The following is a 26,022-nucleotide window of genomic DNA, read 5'->3' as shown; positions in this document are numbered from 1 at the left end:
AGCCTCCAGGCACCCGGCCCGCCACAAGGAGTCACTAGAGCGCGATGAGCCAAGTAAAGCCCCCCCGGCCAAACCCTCCCCTAACCCGGACGACACTGGGCCAATTGTGCACCGTCCTATGGGAGTCCCGATCACAGCCGGTTGTGATACAGCCTGGGATCGAGCCCGGGTCTGTAGTGACGCCTCTAGCACTGCAATGCAGTACCTTAGTCCGCTGCGCCACTCGGGAGGCCCAACAACACAATTTCTTAAAACTTTGGCAAAGGGTAAAGTCTACAAAACTTAGTTCACTTTGTTTGGAACAGAACTGTATTGAGATCAAATGTCTCATTGATGAGTAAATTAACAGAATGTCAGCCTAAATCCATCTCGTTTCATCTTCTCCCACTGCCGGCCACTGGGGTTTCTCTCACTACGATATTTAGTAGTGAGTGGGAACGCCAACCGGATACTTCACATTTATACATCCGGTGAAATATCTGTCTCATTGTTCTATCTGTGATTCTAGCCAATGAGAGGGCACATACGTGTGTGAACAATAGTCCATAGAGATGGATAGAGGGCTCATCTTTGTATCTGTGCCATTATAGCCTCTGTAACTGCATGGACAACGTCATTGAGGCTATCTCAATTTTAAACTAGTCAATTATCTTCTTATTAATTTGCTGATTGCTCCCAACTCATAGGAATCCCCACCCAGTTGCCTACCTAAAAATGGTGGAAGCCCTCAATGGCAATGGCCATGCTAACACGAGTCATATCCATGATGAGTCCTCTATGTCTATGAAAACAGTCAAAACTCTGATATAAAGTCGTTTTTTTTCAATGTTACCAAAATGACACGAGTGGTCACTATATCAGTGTATTGGTAACAACATAGCCATTATGACATTTCTATTCAATTAAATAATAGCAAATTCCCAACTACATTTTTGTTGAACAAATTCGAAACTCTCTCATTGGCCTCCATACAAAAATGACTAACTTCGTGGGCTTATTTTGGTGGACATATTTTGGTTGGAGTAAAACCTTTCGCTTCTCCGCTTCCTCTTTGACATTAGGGGACGTGATATGAAAGTTAAGCGGAAGTGAAGCGGTTTCATTCGGTCGTCACTAGTTATTACAGCCACAAAGTTATAAACCCCGCCCATTTCTAAAATGTGTCTTAATAAAATCAGATTTTAAACCTAACCACACTACTAACCTTATGCCTAACCATAACCTTAAATTAAGACCAAAAGGCTATTTTTAGTTTTCACAATTTGTTACGATATAGCCAATTTTGACTTTGTGGCTGTGGTAACTAGTAACAACCGTTCGTTTCACAGGGAAATTCCTACCCGTCACCTCAGTTTCTAAACCATACGTTTGCTGTCACCGTGCGGTGCGCACCGTAGTATCAAACGCTGCCTTTGAACTTTTTCCAGGCTGGGAAACGATACATTAAAACGGAGAAGAAAGCTCCATCGACAGAAGAGCGGGGAAGAAGTGAAGGGGAAACTCTGTAACACTGGAGGTAAACGAGTTATCTACCCATGCTATGTTGGTGTTATTAGGCCGCTCTAGTTCAGTTACACGCAAAGCCCGCTAATCACATATATATATAGTACAAAAAAGTGTAACTAATGTTAGTTACTGGTAGCTTTTAAAATCTTCTCGATAACGTTAGAAACAGAGGCAGGCGTTAGCAAGCTAGCTAGGTAATGTAGCTTCTTTAATAATTTGAGGCAGGGTTGCCTTGTCAAAAAGGGCCCCTGCTGATGAGGCAGTCTGTAGTGTAAACTTGTTGGAGTTATTCAGCGACATTGGCAGCCACACCTTTTTCATAGTAAATAGAACGATAACGTTCGCTAGTGTTTAAAAAGTGGAGCTGACTAACGTTAACTTCCCAGCTGATAGAATCAGATGTTTGAAGAGGGCTTTGATAGTCAAAATGGATCAAATGTAATAAAGTTAGCTACCAAACTAGATAACTTTACTAGCTAACAAACGCTATAGCAGCAGCCAGCGTTTACTGACCGTCGTTAGAATTTGCAACTGCTGTATAATAGCTTAGCTAACTGCTCTTCAATCTCTTATGCAAATTACTACCGTTATTTAGTTAACTATAGTAGCTAGCTACATATGTGTTGATAGGTACCTTTTTTACCCTCTAAATTAATATTCAAATCGGTCATAATGAAAAGGAAACTAAAGTTTCTGGAAATGTATAGCAAACTAGCGAACGTTAGCTATATTTGCCATTCACCAATAGCTTTATTATGTCAACAGCCAAGCCAAGTCTTCATTCATTGGCTGATTTGCCCATCCAGTAGTTTTTGTTATCCCTCACTGATCCAGTATCTCACTTTGATTTCCATAGAGGTGCACAACTAACAAGATACAGCCTGGCTACAAGTTGTCCAACAGTGTTATTTTAATTTTATCTTATATGGTCAAAGTATCACCACCTCAAGTATTGATATTAGTCATTCATTCTTAATTTTTACCCTTACAGCGGTCATGTTAGGCGAACGCCGCAATGGAAACCTGCTTGTCCAGCTGGGCCCGAAGCTGCAGGCCTACCCAGAGGAGTTGATCCGGCAGCGGCGGACTCATGATGGCCAGACAGAGTACCTGATCCGCTGGTGCCTGCTGACCATAGACGACGGTAGTGGCTCAGGTGGAGGGAGCAATGAGACAGGAGGAGAAGGGGGAAGCAGTTCAGGGGTGGGCGGTTCAACCTCAGGCGAGAGCAAGACGGAGAACATCCTGATGTGGATGTCAATGGAGGACGTCTACGCCAACTGCCCCACGCTGCTGGGCAAGCGCAAGGCAGATGCCCAGCGGCCCCTCCAGGAGGCAGAGGAGAGGCCCGGTGGAGATTTCCCTGCTGATGTCACCTTTGATGAGGTGGAGCTCTCTGACATGAAGGACGATGTCAAGAACTTGGTCAGGAGGGCACGCAAGCAGATGACCAAGAAGAGCGACTTTGCCATCAGCACCACACACACCATCCATGTGCTGAGTGCCTACGCCAGCATCGGCTCACTGGTGGGTGTCTTCAAGGAGACGGGTGCCCTGGACCTGCTCATGGAGCTGCTCTGCAACAAGGAGCAACAAACCCGCAGAAGTGCTGGCAAGATGCTCCGGGCTCTGGCCTCTCATGACGCAGGTATGGTGGGGCTTTGATAATTTCATTCTTACACTGTCCCAGTGTCAGCCATATTGGAAATGAGAGTAGAGAGACTGAGGCAGTAGTAAGTGGTGGTAATACATTCTATACTAGAGGTCGACCGATTATGATTTTTCAACGCCGATACCGACTATTGGAGGACCCAAAAAGCCGATACCGATTAATCGGCTGATACATTTTTATTTTATTTTTTGTAATAATGACAATTACAACAATACTGAATGAACACTTATTTTAACTTAATATAATGCATCAATAAAATCAATTTAGCCTCAAATAAATAATGAAACATGTTCAATTTGGTTTAAATAATGCAAAAACAAAGTGTTGGAGAAGAACGTAAAAGTGCAATATGTGCCATGTAAGAAAGCTAATGTTTAAGTTCCTTGCTCAGAACATGAGAACATATGAAAGCTGGTGGTTCCTTTTATTTACACGAGTCTTCAATATTCCCAGGTAAGAAGTTTTAGGTTGTAGTTATTATAGGAATTATAGGACTATTTCTCTCTCTACCATTTGTATTTCATTAACCTTTGACTATTGGATGTTCTTATAGGCACTTTAGTATTGCCAGTGTAACAGTATAGCTTCCATCCCTCTCCTCGCTCCTACCTGGGCTCGAACCAGGAACACAACGACAACAGCCACCCTCGAAGCAGCGTTACCCATGCAGAGCAAGGGGAATAACAACTCCAAGTCTCAGAGCGAGTGACGTTTGAAACGCTATTAGCGCGCACCCCGCTAACTAGCTAGCCATTTCACATCGGTTACACCAGCCTAATCTCGGGAGTTGATAGGCTTGAAGCACAGCGAAGAGCTTCTGGCAAAACGCAGGAAAGTGCTGTTTGAATGAATGCATACGAGCCTGCTGCTGCCTACCACCGCTCAGTCAGACTGCTCTATTAAATCATAGACTTAGTTATAACATAATAACACACAGAAATACGAGCCTTAGGTCATTAATATGGTCGAATCCGGAAACTATCATCACGAAAACAAGACGTTTATTCTTTCAATGAAATATGGAACCGTTCCGTATTTTATCTAACGGGTGGCATCCATAAGTCTAAATATTCCTGTTACATTGCACAACCTTCAATGTTATGTCATATTTACGTAAAATTCTGGCAAAATAGACTGCCCAAACTGTTGCATATACACTGACTCTGCGTGCAATGAACGCAAGAGAAGTGACAATTTCACCTGGTTAATATTGCCTGCTAACCTGGATTTCTTTTAGCTAAATATGCAGGTTTAAAAATATATATTTCTGTGTATTGTTTTTAAGAAAGGCATTGATGTTTATGGTTAGGTACACGTTGGAGCAACAATACGCACCGCATCGATTATATGCAACGCAGGACAAGCTAGATAAACTAGTAATATCATCAACCATGTGTAGTTAACTAGTGATTATGATTGATTGAGTGTTTTTTATGAGATAAGTTTAATGCTAGCTAGCAACTTACCTTGGCTTCTACTGCATTCGGTCAGATCGGTGTCCAAAAATACCGATTTCCGATTGTTATGAAAACTTGAAATCGGCCCTAATTAATAAGCCATTCCGATTAATCGGTCGATCTCTATTCTATACTTATCACCTTCCTTTCTATATAGACCACTGATCTTAACTGACCAGACAGAAAAAGCAGGCTTACTGGTAGGCTAGGCAGGGTTTCTGCCCTCTTGCTGTCACCTAGACTGTCCTTTACCACTATTAATATTTCTTTATCAGTGATGAGCTGTGAAAAGTGAGGGAAAATGTTTTGTGTAGACTACTTAATATGTGAGGACTTGGCCCCTGTCTGTTTTACATCTGCACACAGTTCCTGTAGTCTGTTTATGAATTAGGCTATGGTCCCTGATGTTTTTGGTGTGTTGGTGTGAAACATGACCCATCTGCCTGGAGTTCCACTCCCGTTACTATCCAAAACATGTTTATAGTGCAGGACACCATTTGTTTTCGGTTACGCAGTTTGTTGAGTGTGGTTGTTTATTGGATTACAGAGCATGTGCTGCAATGTAAAACACAGACCCCTATTAGGTAAATCAGTCACCAGGTATGTGTAATATTCTTCTGTAAGCATCATTGACCTGAATAATGGTATTTCTGCCAAAAAAGGGCTTAAATTCTTGATTTAGCCACTGGGTAGTCTTTCCTTTGGCTGATAGTTTAAGTTTCCCTAGCATTTTCTATTGTCATTGACTGACAATACTTCCCATTTTTAATTTTGAAAGTGAGAGTCTGTGGGCAATGGTAAGCCTAACTAGCAGGTTGGCATTTATTGTCATGAATCTTGCACTGGATGCAGCTCTGCAGTATAGTCACTAGCTGGCACAGCCACTAAGTCATAAAATCAGATTTTAAAGCTAAACTTAACCCTAACCACACGGCTAACCCTAATGCCTAACCTTAAATGCAGACCAAAAATCTAGTTTTTGTTTTCCTGAATTTTTACAATAAAGCCAAAGTTGACTTTGCAGCTTGCCCATCTAGCGGAAATTGCTCAGTTCTGCCTCCAAGGGCAAGATTTGTGACAAAAAACATCAACCTGCACCTAACTATGGGAACCTGTGTAGTGAGTGCCTAAATTACATGACAAAATATTTGTGCTGTAGTCCTAATACTTGAGGGATGCTGCTTGTTTACTTGACCTTTAGTCATGACATGTAATTCTGTGCAACTAGTCTGGATCTGAACCCAGACCAGTGGCAGGGAGCTTAGTGGTTAGAGCGTTGGGCCAGTAACCGAAAGGTTGCTGGATGGAATCGCTGAGCTGACAAGGTAAAAGTCTGTCTTTCTGCCCTTGAACAAGGCAGTTAACCCTGTTCCACAGGCACCGAAGACGTGGATGACGATTATGGCAGCCCCACTGCATCTCTGATTCAGAGGGGTTGGGTTAAATGCGGAAGACACATTTCAGTTGAAGGCATTCAGTTGTACAATTGACTAGGTATCCCCCTTTCTTAATTTGAATAAACTTTCGGAATGTGTGACATAAGTCTGTAGCAATTGACAGGCATGATGCAATGACAATCTGTACAATCCAAAACACTTACCACGTTTCCATCCAGACTTATTATCATCCATTATCTCATCATGTAGACTAGCCTACCTGTACTGAATCTGCGAGCTGTTGTTGGCTAGAGTGCACTTGCCAAGACCAGAGACACATTTAACAATTTTTGACAAAACTATCGGTTGAGTTGAAAATGCGATGGAAACACATTGAACCTTTTTTTTCTTTTTTCGGAACATGGTAAAGCGAGAAATAACATTTTGTGTGCACTACGTCATCACGCAGTCTTAATTTAGTTTTTTTTCATAGATTTTATCCTCAACGAGTACGTTAGGAAAAACACAATTGGTGGGAAAATCTGCGGATTTTTTAATATTTGCATGAAAATCTGTTGACAATTGGATGGAAATCTTGAAAGCTTGTGAAAAATATTTGTGGTATTGGTAATGCATTGTACCAGGTCCACTTATTTCCCATGTATTTTCTTGCCTTCCCACTGGCCCTTTTTTAGCACAGGCCCGCCCACTTGGGAATCAGACCTGCCCACAGGGGAGCCACGCCCAGCCCATCAGAATCAAATCAAATTTATTTATAAATCCCTTCTTACATCACCTGATATCTCAATGTGCTGTACAGAAACCCAGCCTAAAACCCCAAACAGCAAGCAATGCAGGTGTAGAAGCACGGTGGCTAGGAAAAACTCCCTAGAAAGGCCAGAACCTAGGAAGAAACCTAGAGAGGAACCAGGCTATGAGGGGTGGCCAGTCCTCTTCTGGCTGTGCCGGGTGGAGATTATAACAGAACATGGCCAAGATGTTCAAATGTTCATAGATGACCAGCAGGGTCAAATAATAATCACAGTGGATGTCGAGAGTGCAACAGGTCAGCACCTCAGGAGTAAATGTCAGTTGGCTTTTCATAGCCGATCATTCAGAGTATCTCTACCGCACCTGCTGTCTCTAGAGAGTTGAGGTCTGGGACAGGTAGCACGTCCGGTGAACAGGTCAGGGTTCCATAGCAGCAGGCAGAACAGTTGAAACTGGAACAGCAACACGGCCTGGTGGACTGGGGACAGCAAGGAGTCTTCAGGCCAGGTAGTCCTGAGGCATAGAGAGAAAGAAAGAGAGAGAGAATTAGAGAGAGCATACTTAAATTCACACAGGACATCGGATAAGACAGGAGAAATACTCCAGATATAACAGACTGACCCTAGCCCTCCGACACAAACTACTGCAGCATAAATACTGGAGGCTGAGACAGGAGAGGTCGGAAGACATTGTGGCCCCATCCGACGATACCCCTGGACAGGGCCAAACAGACAGGATATAACCCCACCCACTTTGCCAAAGCACAGCCCCCACACCACTAGAGGGATATCTTCAACCACCAACTTACCATCCTGAGACAAGGCCGAGTATAGATCTCTGCCACGGTACAACCCAAGGGGGGGCGCCAACCCAGACAGGAAGATCACGTCAGTGACGCATCCCTCCTAGGGACGGCATGGAAGAGCACCAGTAAGCCAGTGACTCAGCCCCTGTAATAGGGTTAGAGGCAGAGAATCCCAGTGGAAAGAGGGGAACCGGCCAGGCAGAGACAGCAAGGGTGGTTGGTTGCTCCAGTGCCTTTCCGTTCACCTTCACACTCCTGGGCCAGACTACACTCAATCATAGGACCTACTGAAGAGATGCGTCTTCAATAAAGACTTAAAGGTTGAGACAGAGTCTGCGTCTCTCACATGGGTAGGCAGACCATTCCATAAAAAGGGAGCTCTATAGGAGAAAGCCCTGCCTCCAGCTGTTTGCTTAGAAATTCTAGGGACAGTTAGGAGGCCTGCGTCTTGTGACCGTAGCGTACCTGTAGGTGTGTATGGCAGGACCAAATCGGAAAGATAGGTAGGAGCAAGTCCATGTAATGCTTTGTAGGTTAGCAGTAAAACCTTGAAATCAGTCCTTACCTTAACAGGAAGCCAGTGTAGAGAGGCTAGCACCGGAGTAATATGATACATTTTTGGGATTCTAGTCAAGATTCTAGCAGCCGTGTTTAGCACTAACTGAAGTTTATTTAGTGCTTTATCTGGGTAGCCGGAAAGTAGAGCATTGCAGTAGTCTAACTTAGAAGTGACAAAAGCGGGGCCTCCCGGGTGGCGCAGTGGTCTAGGGCACTGCATCGCAGCGCTATCTGCGCCACCAGAGTCTCTGGGTTCGCGCCCAGGCTCTGTCGCAGCCGGCCGCGACCGGGAGGTCCGTGGGGCAACGCACAATTGGCCTAGCGTCGTCCGGGTTAGGGAGGGTTTGGCCGGTAGGGATATCCTTGTCTCATCGCGCTCCAGCGACTCCTGTGGCGGTCCGGGCGCAGTGCGCGCTAACCGAGGGGGCCAGGTGCACGGTGTTTCCTCCGACACATTGGTGCGGCTGGCTTCCGGGTTGGAGGCGCGCTGTGTTAAGAAGCAGTGCGGCTTGGTTGGGTTGTGCTTCGGAGGACGCATGGCTTTCGACCTTCGTCTCTCCCGAGCCCGTACGGGAGTTGTAGCGATGAGACAAGATAGTAATTACTAGCGATTGGATACCACGAAAATTGGGGAGAAAAGGGGGTAAAATAAAAAAACATGGATACATTTTTCTGCATAATTTTTGGACAGAAAGTTTCTGATTTTTGCAATGTTTCGTAGATGGAAAAAAGCTGTCCTTGAAACAGTCTTGATATGTTCGTCAAAAGAGAGATCGGGGTCCAGAGTAATGCCGAGGTCCTTCAGTTTTATTTGAGACGACTGTACAACCATCAAGATTAATTGTCAGATTCAACAGAAGATCTCTTTGTTTCTTGGGACCAAGAACAAGCATATCTGTTTTGTCTGAGTTTAAAAGTAGAACATTTGCAGCCATCCTCTTCCTTATGTCTGAAACACAGGCTTCCAGCGAGGGCAATTTTGGGGCTTCACCATGTTTCATCGAAATGTACAGCTGTGTCATCTGCATAGCAGTGAAAGTTAACATTATGTTTCCGAATGACATCACCAAGAGGTAAAATATATAGTGAAAACAATTGTGGTCCTAAAACGGAACCTTGAGGAACACCAAAATTTACAGTTGATTTGTCAGAGGACAAAGCATCCACAGAGACAAACTGATATCTTTCTGACAGATAAGATCTAAACCAGGCCAGAACTTGTCCGTGTAGACCAATTTGGTCTTTTGTAGACAATCTCTCCAAAAGAATGTGGTGGTCGATGGTATCAAAAGCAGCACAAAGGTCTAGGAGCACGAGGCCAGATGCAGAGCCTCGGTCTGAAGCCATTTAAAGGTAATTTACCACCTTCACAAGTGCAGTCTCAGTGCTGTGATTGGGTCTAAAACCAGACTGAAGCGTTTCGTATACATTGTTTGTCTTCAGGAAGGCAGTGAGTTGCTGAGCAACAGCTTTCTCTAAAAGTTTTGAGAGGAATGGGAGATTCGATATAGGCCGATAGTTTTTTATATTTTCTGGGTCAAGGTTTGGCTTTTTCAAGAGAGGCTTTATTACTGCCACTTTTAGTGAGTTTGGTACACATCTGGTGGATAGAGAGCTGTTTATTATGTTCAACATAAGAGGGCCAAGCACAGGGAGCAGCTCTTTCAGTAGTTTATTTGGAATAGGGTCCAGTATGCAGCTTGAAGGTTTAGAGGCCATGATTATTTTCATCATTGTGTCAAGAGATATAGTACGAAAACGCTTGAGTGTCTCCCTTGATCCTAGGTCCTGGAGTTGTGCAGACTCAGGACAGCTGAGCTTTGGAGGAATACGCAGATTTAAGGAGGAGTCCGTAATTTGCTTTCTAATGATCATGATCTTTTCCTCAAAGAAGTTCATGAATTTATCACTGCTGAAGTGAAAGCCATCTTCTCTTGGGGAATGCTGCTTTTTAGTTAGCTTTGCGACAGTATCAAAAATAAATTTTGGCTTGTTCTTATTTTCCTCAATTAAGTTGGAAAAATAGGATGATCGAGCAGCAGTGAGGGCTATTCGATACTGCACAGTACGGTCTTTCCGAGCTAGTCGGAAGACTTCCAGTTTGTTGTAGCGCCATTTCCGTTCCAATTTTCTAGAAGCTTGCTTCAGAGCTCGGGAGTTTTCTGTATACTAGGGAGCTAGTTTCTTATGACAAATGTTTTTTGTTTTTAGGTGTGCGACTGCATCTAGGGTATTGCGCAAGGTTAAATTGAGTTCCTCAGTTAGGTGGTTAACTGATTTTTGTGCTCTGACGTCCTTGGGTAGGCGGAGGGAGTCTGGAAGGGCATCTAGGAATCTTTGGGTTGTCTGAGAATTTATACCACGACTTTTGATGATCCTTGGTTGGGGTCTGAGCAGATTATTTGTTGTGAGTACAAACGTAATAAAATGGTGGTCCGATAGTCCAGGATTATGAGGAAAAACATTAAGATCCACAACATTTATTCCACGGGACAAACTAGGGTCCGGAGACATTTAGGACAAAACCCACTGAGTCGATGATGGCTCCGAAAGCCTTTTGGACTTTGTCTGTGGACTTTTCCATGTGAATATTAAAGTCACCAAAAATGGGAACATTATCTGCCATGACTACAAGGTCCAATAGGAATTCAGGGAACTCAGTGAGGAACGCTGTATATGGCCCAGGAGGCCTGTAAACAGTAGCGAAAAAAAGTGATTGAGTAGGCTGCATCGATTTCATGACTAGAAGCTCTAAAGACAAAAACGTCTTTTTTTTTGTTGGTAAATTGAAATTTGCTATCATAAATGTTAGCAACACCTCCGCCTTTGCGGGATGCGCGGGGGATATGGTAACTAGTGTAACCAGGAGGTGAGGCCTCATTTAACACAGTAAATTCATTAGGCTTAAGCCATGTTTCAGTCAGGCCAATCACATCAAGATTATGATCAGTGATTAGTTCATTGACTATAACTGCCTTGGAAGTGAGGGATCTAACATTAAGTAGCCCTATTTTGAGGTGTGAGGTATCACAATCTCTTTCAATAATGGCAGGAATGGAGGAGGTCTTTATTCCAGTGAGTTTGCTAAGGCGAACACCGCCATGTTTAGTTTTGCCCAACCTAGGTCGAGGCACAGACACGGTCTCACTGGGGATAGCTGAGCTGACTACACTGACTGTGCTAGTGGCAGACTCCACTAAGCTGGCAGGCTGGCTAACAGCTGCCTGTCCTGCACCCTATTTCATTGTGGATCTAGGGGAGTTAGAGCCCTGTCTATGTTCATAGATAAGATGAGAGCACCCCTCCAGCTAGAATGGAGTCCGGCACTCCTCAACAGGCCAGGCTTGGTCCTGTTTGTGGGTGAGTCCCAGAAAGAGGGCCAATTATCTACAAATTCTATCTTTTGGGAGGGGCAGAAAACAGTTATCAACCAGCGATTGAGTTGAGACTGCTGTAGAGCTCATCACTCCTCCTAACTGGGAGGGGGCCAGAGACAATTACTCGATGCCGACACATCTTTCTAGCTGATTTACACGCTTAAGCTATGTTGCGCTTGGTGACCTCTGACTGTTTCATCCTAACATCGTCGGTGCCGACGTGGATAACAATATCCCTATACTCTCTACACTCACCAGTTTTAGCTTTAGCCAGCACCATCTTCAGATTAGCCTTAACGTCGGTAGCCCTGCCCCCTGGTAAACAGTGTATGATCACTGGATGATTCGTTTTAAGTCTAATACTGCGGGTAATGGAGTCGCCAATGACTAAGCTAATGGTGGGAGACTTCGGCATCTCAGACCCCGTAACGGGAGGAGTAGAGACCAGAGAAGGCTTGGTCTCTGACTCCGACTCGCTGCTTAATGGGGAGAACCGGTTGAAAGTTTCTGTCGGCTGAATGAGCGACACCGGATGAGCATTCCTACAGCATTTCCCTCCAGAAGCCATGAGCAAGTTGTTCGGCTGCGGGGACTGTGCGAGGGGATTTGTACTACTATCTGTACTTACTGGTGGCACAGACGCTGTTTCATCCTTTCCTACACTGAAATTACCCTTGCTTAACGATTGCGTCTGAAGCTGGGCTTGCAGCACCGATTTGGCCGCTTTTTTAATTTAAATTTTTTACATCTTTATTTAACTAGGCAAGTCAGTTAAGAACACATTCTTATTTTCTATGACGGCCTAGGAACGGTGGTTTAACTGCCTCGTTCAGGGGCAGGACGACAGATTTTTACCTTGTCAGCTCGGGGGATTCAATCTTGCAACCTTACAGTTAACTAGTCCAACGCTCTAACTACCTGATTACATTGCACTCCACGAGGAGCCTGCCTGTTACGCTAATGCAGTAGAAACTGCACATGGTTGATGATATTACTAGTTTATCTAGCGTGTCCTGCGTTGCATATAATCGATGAGGTGCGTATCGTTGCTCCAATTTGTACCTAACCATAAACATCAATGCCTTTCTTAAAATCAATACACAGAAGTATATATTTTTAAACCTGCATATTTAGCTAAAAGAAATCCAGGTTAGCAGGCAATATTAACCAGGTGAAATTGTGTCACTTCTCTTGCGTTCATTGCACGCAGAGTCAGTGTATATGCAACAGTTTGGGCCGTCTAATTTGCCAGAATTTTATGTAATTATGACATAACATTGAAGGTTGTGCAATGTAACAGGAATATTTAGACTTATGGATGCCACCCGTTAGATAAAATACGGAACGGTTCCGTATTTCATTGAAAGAATAAACGTCTTGTTTTCGAGATGATAGTTTCCGGATTCGACCATATTAATGACCTAAGGCTCGTATTTCTGTGTGTTATTATGTTATAACTAAGTCTATGATTTGATAGAGCAGTCTGACTGAGCGGTGGTAGGCAGCAGCAGGCTCGTAAGCATTCATTCAAACAGCACTTTCCTGTGTTTTGCCAGAAGCTCTTCTGTGTGCTTCAAGCCTATCAACTCCCGAGATTAGGCTGGTGTAACCGATGTGAAATGGCTAGCTAGTTAGCGGGGTGCGCGCTAATAGCGTTTCAAACGTCACTCGCTCTGAGACTTGGAGCAGTTATTCCCCTTGCTCTGCATGGGTAACGCTGCTTCGAGGGTGGCTGTTGTCGTTGTGTTCCTGGTTCGAGCCCAGGTAGGAGCGAGGAGAGGGATGGAAGCTATACTGTTACACTGGCAATACTAAAGTGCCTATAAGAACATCCAATAGTCAAAGGTTAATGAAATACAAATGGTATAGAGAGAAATAGTCCTATAATTCCTATAATAACTACAACCTAAAACTTCTTACCTGGGAATATTGAAGACTCATGTTAAAAGGAACCACCAGCTTTCATATGTTCTCATGTTCTGAGCAAGGAACTTAAACGTTAGCTTTCTTACATGGTACATATTGCACTTTTACATTCTTCTCCAACACTTTGTTTTTCATTATTTAAACCAAATTGAACATGTTTCATTATTTATTTGAGGCTAAATTGATTGTATTGATGTATTATATTAAGTTAAAATAAGTGTTCATTCAGTATTTTTATAATTGTCATTATTACAACAAAAAAAAGAAAATCGACCGATTAATCGGTATCGGCTTTTTGGGTCCTCCAATAATCGGTATCGGCGTTGAAAAATCATAATCGGTCGACCCTTAGCTTCGGCTGGTGGAGGTCCTGACAAACCACGTCCAGATAAAGCGTCCGGAGTGAAAAAGTTGAATGAAAAAAAAAGTATTCTGAGGGAAAAACAAAAAATATAAACGGTAATTAAAAGTAAAAACTGTCAGGTAGCAAAGTAAGGTTAGCAACAAAACGCACAGCAGCACTTAAACAGGTCTGCAAGTTGTGACTGGAATGAGTTTTTCCCCACAAGGGCTTTATTACATACAGAAATACTCCTCAGTTTCATCAGTTGTCTGGGTGGTTGGTCTCAGACGATCCCGCAGGTGAAGAAGCCGGATGTGGAGGTCGTGTGCTGGCGTGGTTACACGTTGGAGGCGGCTTATGGTAATTTTAACGTTCATTTATCTGGCAACAGCTCGGGTGAACATTCCTGACATCAGCATGCCATTTGCACACTACCTCAACTTGAGACATCTGTGGCATTGTGTTGTGACAAAACTGCACATTTTAGTGGCCTTTTATTGTCCCTAGCACAAGGTGCACCTGTGTAATGATCATGCTGTTTAATCAGCTTCTTGATATGCCACACCTGTCAGGTGGATGGATTATATTGGCAAAGAGAAATCATCTTTTTAACTGCACTGCCACCGTTTAACCTGTTATTGATCACTTCCCTCGCCAATCCCGTTAGCGGGATCGATTTGACAACATCCAGTGAAATTGCAGAGCGCCAAATTCGAACTACAGAAAAATCAATATTCAAGATTCACGAAAATATAAGTATAATACATCAAAATAAAGCTTAACTTCTTGTTATTCCAGCCGCAGTGTCAGATTTCAAAAAGGCTTTACGGCGAAAGCAGACCGTGCGATTATCTGAGGACAGCACCCCGCATACAGACACATGAAAATCATTTTCAACCAGGCAGGTGGTGACACAAAAGTCAGAAATAACAATATAATAAATGGCTTACCTTTGAAGATCTTCTTCTGTTGGCACTCCAAAATGTCCCAGAAACATCACAAATTGTCCTTTTGTTCGATAATGTCCTTCTTTATATCCCCAAAATGTCCATTTATTTGGCGCGTTTGATTCAAAATACACCGGTTCCAACTCGCCCAACATGACTACAAAGTATCTAATAAGTTACTTGTAAACTTGGTCCAAACATTTCAAACAACGTTCCTAATCCAACCTCCGGTATCCTAAAACGTAAATAATCTATACAATTTAAGACTGGATAAACTGTTTCCAATAGCGGATAAAAACGTGAAGTGCGTTCCAGTTCACGCGCACCAAACAGTAGAATCCATCTGGAGTGACACTTACAAAGAACAGCCGTACTTCTTCATTTCTCAAAAGAAAAACATCAACCAATTTCTAAAGACTGTTGAAATCTAGTGGAAGCCGTAGGAACTGCAACCAGGTTCCTTTTAAATAGGGCTTTCAATAGAAAACCAATGGAAAATACTATGACCTCAATTTTTTTCTTCCCTGGATGGTTTGTCCTCGGGGTTTCGCCTGCCAAATCAGTTCTGTTATACTCACAGACATTATTTTAACAGTTTTAGAAACCTTTGAGTGTTTTCTATCCAAATCTACCAGTTATATGCATATCCTAGCTTCTGGGCCTGAGTAATAGGCAGTTTACTTTGGCCACGCTTTTCATCCGGACGTGCCAATACTGCCCCCTATCCCTAAGAGCATTCTTAGCAACTTTCTGCTGGAGATGAAATTTAGAAATATATATTACCTTTTAAAAATAAAATCCCCAATTTCGTGGTATCCAATTGGTAGTTAGTCTTGTCTCATCGCGGCAACTACCGTACGGACTCGGGAGAGGTGAAGGTCAAGAGCCGTGCATCCTCCGAAACCCAACCAAGCCACCCTGCTTCTTGACACAATTAACCCGGAAGCCAGGCACACCAATGTGTCAGAGGAAACACCGTACACCTGCGACCGTGTCAGTGTGCACTGCGCCCGGCGTGCCACAGGCGTCGCTAGTGCGCGATGGGACAAGGACATCCCTGCCGACCAAACCCTCCCCTAACCTGGATGACCCCGGAGACAATTGTGCGCCGTCCCTTGGGTCTCTCGGTCGCGGCCGGCTGCGACAGAGCCTGGACTCGAACCCAGAATCTCTAGTGGCACAGCTAGCACTCTGATGCAGTGCTTTAGACCACTGTGCACTCAGGAGGCCTGAAATGTATATTTTCTTACATGCTTTATGAAAACAGTAGAACATTCATTGAATTTGGCTGTGTTTAATTTTATTGTAGGGTACTTTTTCTTTATTAAGCCACTCAGTGTTTTTATTCAAACAAAAACATTTTGAACCCCTTTTTTCTATGCGATTTTCTATCTGGACTCATCGCTTCAACTCCCAACGAGCTTGGGAGAGGCGAAGGTGGAGCCATGCGTCCTCCAGAACATGACCCGCTCCTTAACACCCGCCAGCTTAACCCGGAAGCCAGCCGCACCAATGTGTCGGAGGAGTCGCTAGAGTGCAATGAGCCAAATAAAGCCCCATCTGCCAAACCTTCCCGGACGATGCCGGGCCAATTGTGCGCAATCCTTTGGGGCCATGGCCGGTTGTGGCACAACCTGGGAATTAAATAAATGTCTGTAGTAACGACTCTAGCACTGCGATGCAGTGCCTTTAGACCGCTGCGCCACTAGGGAGACCAAAATATATTTGTTTTTAATGAAGATCCGAATGTGTGTGCTCTGCTGTCTTGTATAGAATTGCCTCTTGGTTTCTGTAAATTTTTAATTCCCTCTCCTTAGGCTATGAGGCTCACAATCCTTGTGGAATTTTATTCGATGTAACTCCTATCAGGAAGGGCTGAGACCTTTGACATGACGCTAAGGGCAGCTCTGCATTTCCGTCAGTGTCTGTCACTGACTGATGTTTGTTTTCATAGCTGAGCCCTGTTGAGGAAACGCTTGAGTACACAGGAGATCTCTTGAACCCTGTCTGTGTTTCCACTTTTGCCGTATTCCGAGGTGAATGGGAGCTAATATGGTTGTAAAGGCCTTTGCTTTGTCACAAAGGTTGTGTTTTCACTAATTTATATTTTGACCAATAAGGTCAGCTCTGAAAAAATATCTAATGTGAAAAGATCTGATGTGATTGGTTAAAAGACCAATTAGTGGAAAACATAATTGGGCTGCCTGTAAACCTAGTCACACACTTCTGCACTAAAATATATTTGTTCACAAGGATTTCTTGGTGCAAGTGCAAAAACAAAGCACATCATTGTAAGTACTATTACCATGCCAGGATTTTAGGTTGTCTTGTAAGTGCAAATTGAGTGAAACGGAAATGTATTGTTAACAGGTGATTTAAGATGATTAAGCTCTGGTATATCTCAACACTCCTGGGACAGTGGTAACCACCTCATTAGATACTAGATGACAATTTTGCTTCACGTTTAAACACCCATTTCCCCCCCCCCGTTTGTCTTTTAATATTATTTAAAAATCATAAAATTCCACGTCAATTCATAATGCAGAGCCGGGCAAATAAGTTTTATCTACCGCAGTCATATACCCTTGAAAGTTCCTCGGGTACGGCATGTTTTTTATGTCTAGGGTTAACTACAGCTTTTTAAATGCCGACACGAAACGTTCTCTGGAGATGGTTTCGAAGCGCCATTGAATGGGCATTTTACTTGTTTGTAAAAGAAGGCCGCTTCTGAAGCGGGACCGATGTCCATCACTAGGCGACCAGAACTGTCAATCAAATAATCTTGAGCTACCTACGCGCAGCCTGCCTGCCTGCTCGCAGACCACGCCTAAAAAAGTACTTTGAAGGTCGTGAGATAATATTTAGTTGAAAGAAAACATCTTCTATTAGGAATTGACTCCTATGATTCAGTATTTTTGGAATGGAGGAGACTGATTTAGTTCTGTACTTCTGAGAAGACAAACACTCTCATCTTTCCTAGCAAGTTTGCAAAGGACTGAGGGAGAGGGGAGGGGCACAGTATAAGCAGGTCGGCCACTAGGCAGACAGTTAGAACCGTGCACTAGGGCTGTCTATCGGCAATCAAAATCTGTATCTCGCAATGGAATGCTGTATTTTGCAATTTATTGGCTTGCAATGTCTCGCAACTGTCACAAACCGGCTCGAAGTCCGTAACAAAAAGGGAGACAACGTGGAGATTAGGAATAACAAAAATATATTTATTAACTGAGGTAACGTAAATACAATTAACAATGGTGTGTGTGTAGTCAGTAATCAGTAGTGCACGTGAGTGGTTGCGTGCATAAATGTGTTGAAAGGTGCCAAAGCAAACAAACAAACGGCCACACAAATGCCACAACCAAAATCGAACAGTGTGTCTGCATGGAGAGAGTCTCCTCAATGAATGGAGAAGAGGTGTATTTATCCTGGGACACACCCGGGCCCAGGTGTGTCCCATGTCGCTGACGACCCTCCCAGCTCCTCCCGCCGAACATCCTAATAAGTAAAACAAGAGCAAAGAGAAAGAATACGGCAGACCGAGTGGGAGGGTCGTCACACAACTTCAGTAAAACAGGGCCTATCATCAATGAATAGGCTAGGATATTCTACATGCAACAGACCAGACTGAACACACTCTCGCATCATTTGCGACGAAAAAGTGCAGGCGAGCCAGCTTCACTGTGATTTAAATTGTGGGGGGATGATGTTTTCTTAACGTTAAGGATCCCAATTTAGTTTAAACATTCACACCCCTAATACTAGGTGTCATGACAGACCAACCAGTGAAAGCTCAGAGGGGGAGAGAATACGAGAGAGAGTGTCCACCTAAAATAACAATGGTGCTTCTGTCTTCCCCCAGGGAGCCGTGCCTATGTGCTCCTGTCACTCAGCCAGCAGGACGGTATTGAGCTGCACATGGACTTTGACAATCGCTACACCCTCCTGGAGCTGTTTGCAGAGACCACTTCCTCTGAGGAGCATGGCATCTCTTTTGAGGGAATCCACCTCCCTCAGGTAACTACCAAATCACATTCTATGTCTATGTACAGTATTTTTACTTACCGATGTGTTCCTACATGTACCTCTAGATCAGGGCTCGCCAACCCTGTTCCTGGAGAGTTACCGCCCTATAGGTTTTCACTCCAACTCTATTCCTGGAGAGCTACCGCCCTGTAGGTTTTCACTCCAACCCGAATCTAGCGCAAATGATTTTAATAATTAGCTGATTGATAAGCTGAATCCGGTTAATTACAACTGGAGTTGGAGCGAAAACCTACAGGAGGGTAGCTCTCCAGGAACTGGGTTGGAGAACCCTGTCCTAGATCAAACCAGTAAATTACCTATCGCTAAGATGTAATGTGACGTTTCCCGTGTGCTCCAGATCCCAGGGAAGCTACTGTTCTCCCTGGTGAAGCGGTACCTGTGTGTGACGTCCCTGATGGACAAGCTCAACACGGCAGGGGTGGAGTCAAGCTCTGAGCGGCAAGACGCAGCAGGCTCCTCCTCAGGGGCAGGCCACCAGCCAGAGAACCTACGTGTCCAGCGAGAGTTTGAGTTCACCATGGCCATGGCTAACCTCATCTCTGAGCTGGTTCACGTCATGGGCTGGGACCACAACCGGCAACCGCCACAGTCCAGCAGCCTAGCCCAGGGCAGGGCCTGCGGGGAGGACCAGGAGGACGTGACGCCCCGCCGCATGCTGCGCTCCATCTTCCAGCCCCGCTTCTCTGCCTCTGCATTTCCTGTCTTTACCACCTCAAGCATGGCAGCCGCCACACCACCCAAGAAGAAGACCGGCAGCGGCTTCAGGACACGCACAGACTTTGCCAGCCGCTCTGCTTACGTGGAGTACGTGCAGGACAACCTGAAGAGCGGCATGTTGGTCCGTATGCTGGAGGACTATGAGGAAGTCAGCGCTGGTGATGAGGGGGACTTCCGCTACAGTAATGACGGCTCGCCACCAGTGCAGGTACAAAACATCACACCTTGTATCAGCACACAGCTGGCTCCTGAGATCTGATTAAGGGTTTAGAGTGATGACGGAGTTACAAAAACTTTATTAACAATATCAGATCAGATTTGCTTCAATGTGATTGGCTTATTGCTATCTGCTTCTTTTTGTGGGCACAGGTGTACTGGAACTCCCTATCTCGGACCTACTGGGTGCACTGGCACATGGTTGAGATCATGGCCGCTGGCACCAGTGGACAGGGTGAGAAAGACGCCCAGGAGAAAGCCTCCTCCCTGACTGAGACCATCAAGCTCACGGCTGGTAAGAGGGGGTCACCTGCACCCACAGAATCGCACTTAAGTAAGTGACTTTCAACAGTAAAGTGGCTCCGAAAGCATCAGGGCACATGAACTTTGAGCCCTAATGCACTTGCAGGTTATTCTGTAAACTCAACAAAATGCCCAAATACTGTTTTATTAGAGACGGTCTAATATTGTTGGTGTTGTGCTCCCTTGTATGTAGTGAGTCAGACGTTCTTCTCCAAGCCTCCTGGTGGTCTGTACTCGTTGCCTTACCTGGCTGAGGGGCTGCATGCTGATGGCGCCACCCTGAGCCGGGCTGAGTGGTGGGAAGTGCTCTTCTTCATCAAGAAGCTGGAACCAAAGCAACAGCAGGAGATCAACAACATCCTGCGTCAGAGCCTGGATGAACAGGCAAGTGCCCATCACTCCATCCTCCCCTCTGGCTTCAAATCCCTCACTCTCTAATCTAATCATTCTTCCTGCTCTTTTCATGACTCTCAGCCCCCATGGAAGTTGACCGTAGATTTCATGTTTTTTGACTTGCTTCTCTCTGCTTTGTCAGATGTCAGACGCAGACGAGGCCACTCTTATCCGGCTGTCGGTGCCAGGTGAGGTGGCCCGTAAGCTGCTCCACTACCTGAAGCAGACCCTGCAGAACTCGTGTCTGTGGGACCTGCTCTGCTCCCACTCCTTCTCTAAACACTACATGCGGCGCGGTGGGGGAGGCCTGGAGGATGATGAGCTGCTGCCCGACGGCTGCCCGGGCTCCTCTGGCCTGGGAGAAGGACAGGGCACCTCTTCATCTGCTGGCACTGCTTCCTCCTTCTCTGTCATGGGCTCATTTTGTAAGAAGTCTAAGAAGGAGAGTCCTACAGACTATATCTCTGACACCGAGTCTGAATTGCCCATGGAAGAGTCTAATTACTCAGAAGACCTGGAGGAGAAGATGAAAGGTGTGGCAGTCAGTGTGTTTGAGCTTTGTTTGTTTTTTCAGTTGGAAAACTACCTCTAGCTGTAGCCAACACCTTTTTTTCCAGAGAAAGACAAGTGAAACCATTTTTGTTGTTGTAGCAAAACATTTTGCATTGTGAAAATGAAAACAAGTGTTTATTTGACAAATTCAGGTAGATCCCTCCCAATTTCAGTCCATTTGCTTCCGTTTGGTTCCTAGTGAAAACACCCCAGGATACAGGATGATTTGCATCATGACAGCCATTCTTACTCTAACATGCTTTGCCTTGTGTTTTCCCCACCAGTGTTCAACAACTCCAAGGTGCAGGGCAAGAAGACGGCCCTGGAGAAGCTTGGGGAGGTGGTGGACATCATGAAGAAGAGTGGCTCAGATCCAGTCCAGCAGCTGGCTGGGATCAAGTTTATCACCAAGGTCCTAGAGGACGAGGGGCCTCAGGAAAGAAGCACCCTCAGGACAGACGCTATCCAGACCATCCGGTAAGGCTGCTGCCTGCACACTTCCTCTATAGGGTCACATTTGACATTTGTGTCCTCCCAACATGATCTTTGACTTTTCTCTGCCCCCCACCCCCAGGGATAAAGTCCTGAAGCTTGTGGTCGACATGCTGAGTGGGCAGCCCAAGGAGAATGTGGTCAGCACCCTGCGTCTCACCCGCACCCTCATGGTCAAGTATGAGTGGAGGGTCTCCTTTGCCACGGAGGGGGGCGTCAAAGCCATCCTCTCTTGTATGCAGGAATACCCCACTGTTCCACAGATCCAGCAAGTTGCCCTGGCGGTGAGTTCTCAATCACTTTGTTGTGAGTTGTTTTTACTCCCGCCAGTTATGTAATCTAGCTAGATTTCTTACGCAGTTTTAGGGGATGACAAGTAATGAGAACTCTGTAAAGGAGAAGCTTTCTATCATGTTTCTGTCCACGATTGGTTTCTTTCCTCCGCTCTAGACTCTGATGGTCATCACAGGCGCAAGTAAGTATAACCTTAGCAGCATGAGCAGCTCTTGTCTTCCTCTTTCTGAGTCTGGCACACCCATGATGCTCGGAGTCTTTGCCAGTATTGGCTCTGCCACCCCCGAGGGCTCCAAGGGACTGCTGGCTGCCATCCCTGCTGCCATTGAACTGATGCTCAACACATCTGGGTATGTCATTTGCACCTCGACCGGCTCTCAAAGGGAATGTTAACATGCCCAACTCCTATGATGAGACTGCTTTTGTTACAGTAGAGGTTAAGGGATATCTGCTCTCTCTCCTACCAGGTGTATGTTGTCGGTAAGGAACGGTCTGTTGGTGATCATCATGCTGATCTCTAGTAGTAAGAACCTGGCGGAGCAGCTGGTGGCCTGTGATGTCAGCACCGTGCTCAAGAAGTGCCTCGCGGCCTCGCGGCCAGAGAAATGGCTGGCCATCATCGCCCTCAACCACATCTCCATGGACCACAAGCTGGAGAAAAAAGGTGCGATTTCACTGCTCATCTGAACACACTCATCAATAAGTGCGGAGTTTCGGTTATGTATAGGCGTTCCTAGCTGGCTAGTTGCACATGAGCTTTTTTTTTTTTCTGCCACGCCTCTATTACTATGATAGTTCCTTCTAACAAAAAATAACAAAGAAAATATGACATCCCGTTCTTGTGGGCTTATGTCCCAATGTGGACAACAGGGTTTTTTCGGGATCCAAATTGGGTTTAGGTGTTGGTTGTGGTGGGGGCATGGCCATTTTAGAGGCTCTCCTGTTGGCCACAATAATACAATTTTGCTGTTTTAAAGCCAATTTCATGCAATTATACACATTTTGCCATGAGACAGAGAAATTTGATGTAAAATACAATTTCCTGCAATTCTACACCTTGCCATGGGGCTGAGAGGAAAATGTGCAGTTTTAAAGCAAATTTCCTGCAATTCTACACTTTTTGCCATGGCTATCAGAGTGACTCAAACATTAAAGCAAAATCAATGGGGGCCCCATGCCATGACAAAAATACTAGAATTTGGGATTCTCCCTGACTGTCTAGCTTTTATTTTGGTGATTGTTAGTTCTTAAAGATCTTATGAAAAAAAAATATATATATAGGTCCATTTATCTTTGTACAGTCATGGCCAAAAGTTTTGAGAATGACACAAATATTAATTTCCACAAAGTTTACTGCTTCAGTGTCTTTAGATCTTCTTATCAGATGTTACTATGGAATACTGAAGTATAATTACAAGCATTTCATACGTGTCAAAGGCTTTTATTGACAATTACATGAAGTTGATGCAAAGAGTCAATATTTGCAATGTTGACCCTTCTTTTTCAAGACCTCTGCAATCCGCCCTGGCATGCTGTCAATTAACTTCTGGGCCACATCCGGACTGATGGCAGCCCATTCTTGCATAATCAATGCTTGGAGTTTGTCAGAATTTGTGGGTTTTTGTTTGTCCACCCGCCTCTTGAGGATTGACCACAAGTTCTCAATGGGATTAAGGTCTGGGGAGTTTCCTGTCCATGGACCCAAAATATCGATGTTTTGTTCCCCGAGCCACTTAGTTATCACTTTTGCCTTATGGCAAGGTGCTCCATCATGCTGGAAAAGGCATTGTTCGTCACCAAACTGTTCCTGGATGGTTGGGAGAAGTTGCTCTCGGAGGATGTGTTGGTACCATTCTTTATTCATGGCTGTGTTCTTAGGCAAAATTGTGAGTGAGCCCACTCCCTTGGCTGAGAAGCGACCCCACACATGAATGGTCTCAGGATGCTTTACTGTTGGCATGACACAGGACTGATGCTAGCGCTCACCTTGTCTTCTCTGGACAAGCTTTTTTCCGGATGCCCCAAACAATCGGAAAGGGGATTCATCAGAGAAAATGACATTACCCCAGTCCTCAGCAGTCCAATCCCTGTACTTTTTGCAGAATATCAGTCTGTCCCTGATGTTTTTCCTGGAGAGAAGTGGCTTCTTTGCTGCCCTTCTTGACACCAGGCCATCTTCCAAAAGTCTTCGCCTCACTGTGCGTGCAGATGCACTCACACCTGCCTGCTGCCATTCCTGAGCAAGCTCTGTACTGGTGGTGCCCCGATCCCGCAGATGAATCAACTTTAGGAGACGGTCCTGGCGCTTGCTGGACTTTCTTGTGCGCCCTGAAGCCTTCTTCACAACAGTTGAACCGCTCTCCCTGAAGTTCTTGATGATCCGATAAATGGTTGATTTAGGTGCAATCTTACTGGCAGCAATATCCTTGCCTGTGAAGCCCTTTTTGTGCAAAGCAATGATGACGGCACGTGTTTCCTTGCAGGTAACCATGGTTGACAGAGGAAGAACAATGATTCCAAGCACCACCCTCCTTTTGAAACTTCCAGTCTGTTTTTCGAACTCCATCAGCATGACAGAGTGATCTCCAGCCTTGTCCTCGTCAACACTCACACCTGTGTTAACGAGAGAATCACTGACATGATGTCAGCTGGTCTGTTTGTGGCAGGGCTGAAATGTTTTTTTGTGGATTCAGTTCATTTGCATGGCAAAGAGGGACTTTGCAATTTATTTCAATTAATCTTATCACTCTTCATAATTGCTATCATACAAACTGAGGCAGCAGACTTTGTGAAAATTAATATTTGTGTTATTCTCAACTTTTGGCCACGGCTGTACATACTTTAAGTTTACACTGAATGTTTTTCCATTATTTTCTATTTTCATAAGTTATTTGTGGCCCATAAAAACACTTAGGCGGGCCGCCCAATACTTTTCTATGCACAACCCTAGACAAAGAGGATTCAGTAAGTTCTGTTCTGAATATGTCCCCTCAGAGTTGATGGAGGAGTTGGACTTCAAGGATGCGGAGCTAAAGATGCTGGTGGTGAGCCTGAAGGAGATGACAGCCAACAAGGAGGTGATCCTGACTCTGGAGCAGCTGCTGTGTGACAACTCCTCCCAGTTAGAGGAGGAGCGCAACCAGGTGACCCGTAGCCGAGAGACCTACCAGGACCTGGTGCGCCTCATGGACCAGCACCGGGCCGACCGGGCCACACAACTCTCCATCCTCAGGTGAGACGGAGCTTTTTCGAAACTGTAACATGAAAAATGCACCCTGGGAAGTGAAATGCAATCTGGGAATTGTAGTATGCTGTGTGAAATCTATTGTATTTCTATGGTGTGTAGACTATTGCAATATACAAGCTTTAGAAATGAGCTTGTGTTTTTGTCATTTTGGAACTATTTAATTCATTAAATTATTTAGCTATAATTAATCATAGGTCTATGTCATTTGACCCAATATTATGGCCATAGATTAGCAAATTAACCCTGACATGTATCAAATTACATTTTTCAAAGTTTAGATGTAATTGTAAAATTGTGTTTTGTCTGCTCTGAGTCTCTATGGTTTTGCGTAAGGAAATTGAAGGTATTCTTCTGTTCTTTAATATGGTGTTTTATTTTTGAAAGAAATTGAGTATATACTGGACAAAAGTATAATCGCAACATGTAAAGTGTTGGTCCCATGTTTCATGAGGTGAAAAAAAGTCCTATACATTGTTATTATGCACAGAAAGCTTATTTCTTTCAAATTTTCAGCACAAATGTGTTTATTTCCCTGTTAGTGAGCATTTCTCCTTTGCCAAGATAATCCATCCACTTTACAGGTGTGGCATGTCAAGAAGCTGATTAAACAAGCATGAATATTACACAGGTGCACCTTGTCCTGGGGACAATAAAAGGCCACTTTAAAATGTGCAGTTTTGTCACAGAACATAATGCCACAGATGTCTCAAGTTTTGAGGAAGCGTGCAATTGGCATGCGGACTGCAGGAATGTCCACCAGAGCTGTTGACAGAGAATTGAACATTGATTTCTCTACCGTAACGTCGCTTTAGAGAATTTGACAGTACGTCCAACCGGCCTCTCAACCACAGTCCACGTGTACCCATGCCAGCCCAGGACCTTGACATCCGGCTTTTACACCTGTGGGATTGTCTGAGGGGGGAGGGGGGAGTTCTGAGGAGTATTTCTGTCTGTAATAAAGCCCTTTTGTGGCAAACTCATTCTTATTGGCTGGGCCTGGATCCCTACCCTTGGCTGTGCCCCTGC

The 26,022-nt window shown here is 44.7% G+C and overlaps 1 protein-coding gene across 6 annotated transcripts in view; it reads left to right on the top strand.

The window, feature by feature from the left end:
- The first annotated feature begins 1,261 nt into the window (after nt 1–1,261).
- The window catches only part of LOC139562300 (cullin-9-like), a 73,298-nt gene continuing 48,537 nt past the window's right edge, over nt 1,262–26,022 (top strand). For 2 of the 6 annotated variants that reach the window (XM_071379881.1, XM_071379879.1), the window contains exons 1-12: nt 1,270–1,516; nt 2,498–3,154; nt 18,598–18,752; nt 19,120–19,707; nt 19,869–20,049; nt 20,212–20,402; nt 20,554–20,944; nt 21,248–21,440; nt 21,538–21,739; nt 21,906–22,099; nt 22,217–22,413; nt 24,744–24,981. In XM_071379881.1, coding sequence (XP_071235982.1) covers nt 2,503–3,154; nt 18,598–18,752; nt 19,120–19,707; nt 19,869–20,049; nt 20,212–20,402; nt 20,554–20,944; nt 21,248–21,440; nt 21,538–21,739; nt 21,906–22,099; nt 22,217–22,413; nt 24,744–24,981 — 3,182 coding nt within the window. In that variant the 5' untranslated portion in view covers nt 1,270–1,516; nt 2,498–2,502. Of the gene's footprint in view, nt 1,517–2,497; nt 3,155–18,597; nt 18,753–19,119; nt 19,708–19,868; nt 20,050–20,211; nt 20,403–20,553; nt 20,945–21,247; nt 21,441–21,537; nt 21,740–21,905; nt 22,100–22,216; nt 22,414–24,743; nt 24,982–26,022 lie in introns of all 6 variants that reach the window. The other 4 variants (XM_071379884.1, XM_071379880.1, XM_071379882.1 and 1 more) reach the window with 4 other exon arrangements.

The sequence above is a fragment of the Salvelinus alpinus genome, chromosome 32 (assembly GCF_045679555.1).
Source record: "Salvelinus alpinus chromosome 32, SLU_Salpinus.1, whole genome shotgun sequence".
Taxonomy (NCBI): Eukaryota; Metazoa; Chordata; class Actinopteri; order Salmoniformes; family Salmonidae; genus Salvelinus; species Salvelinus alpinus.
Note: the sequence above shows the minus strand (reverse complement) of the source record. Positions and strands in the feature narration are given on the sequence as shown.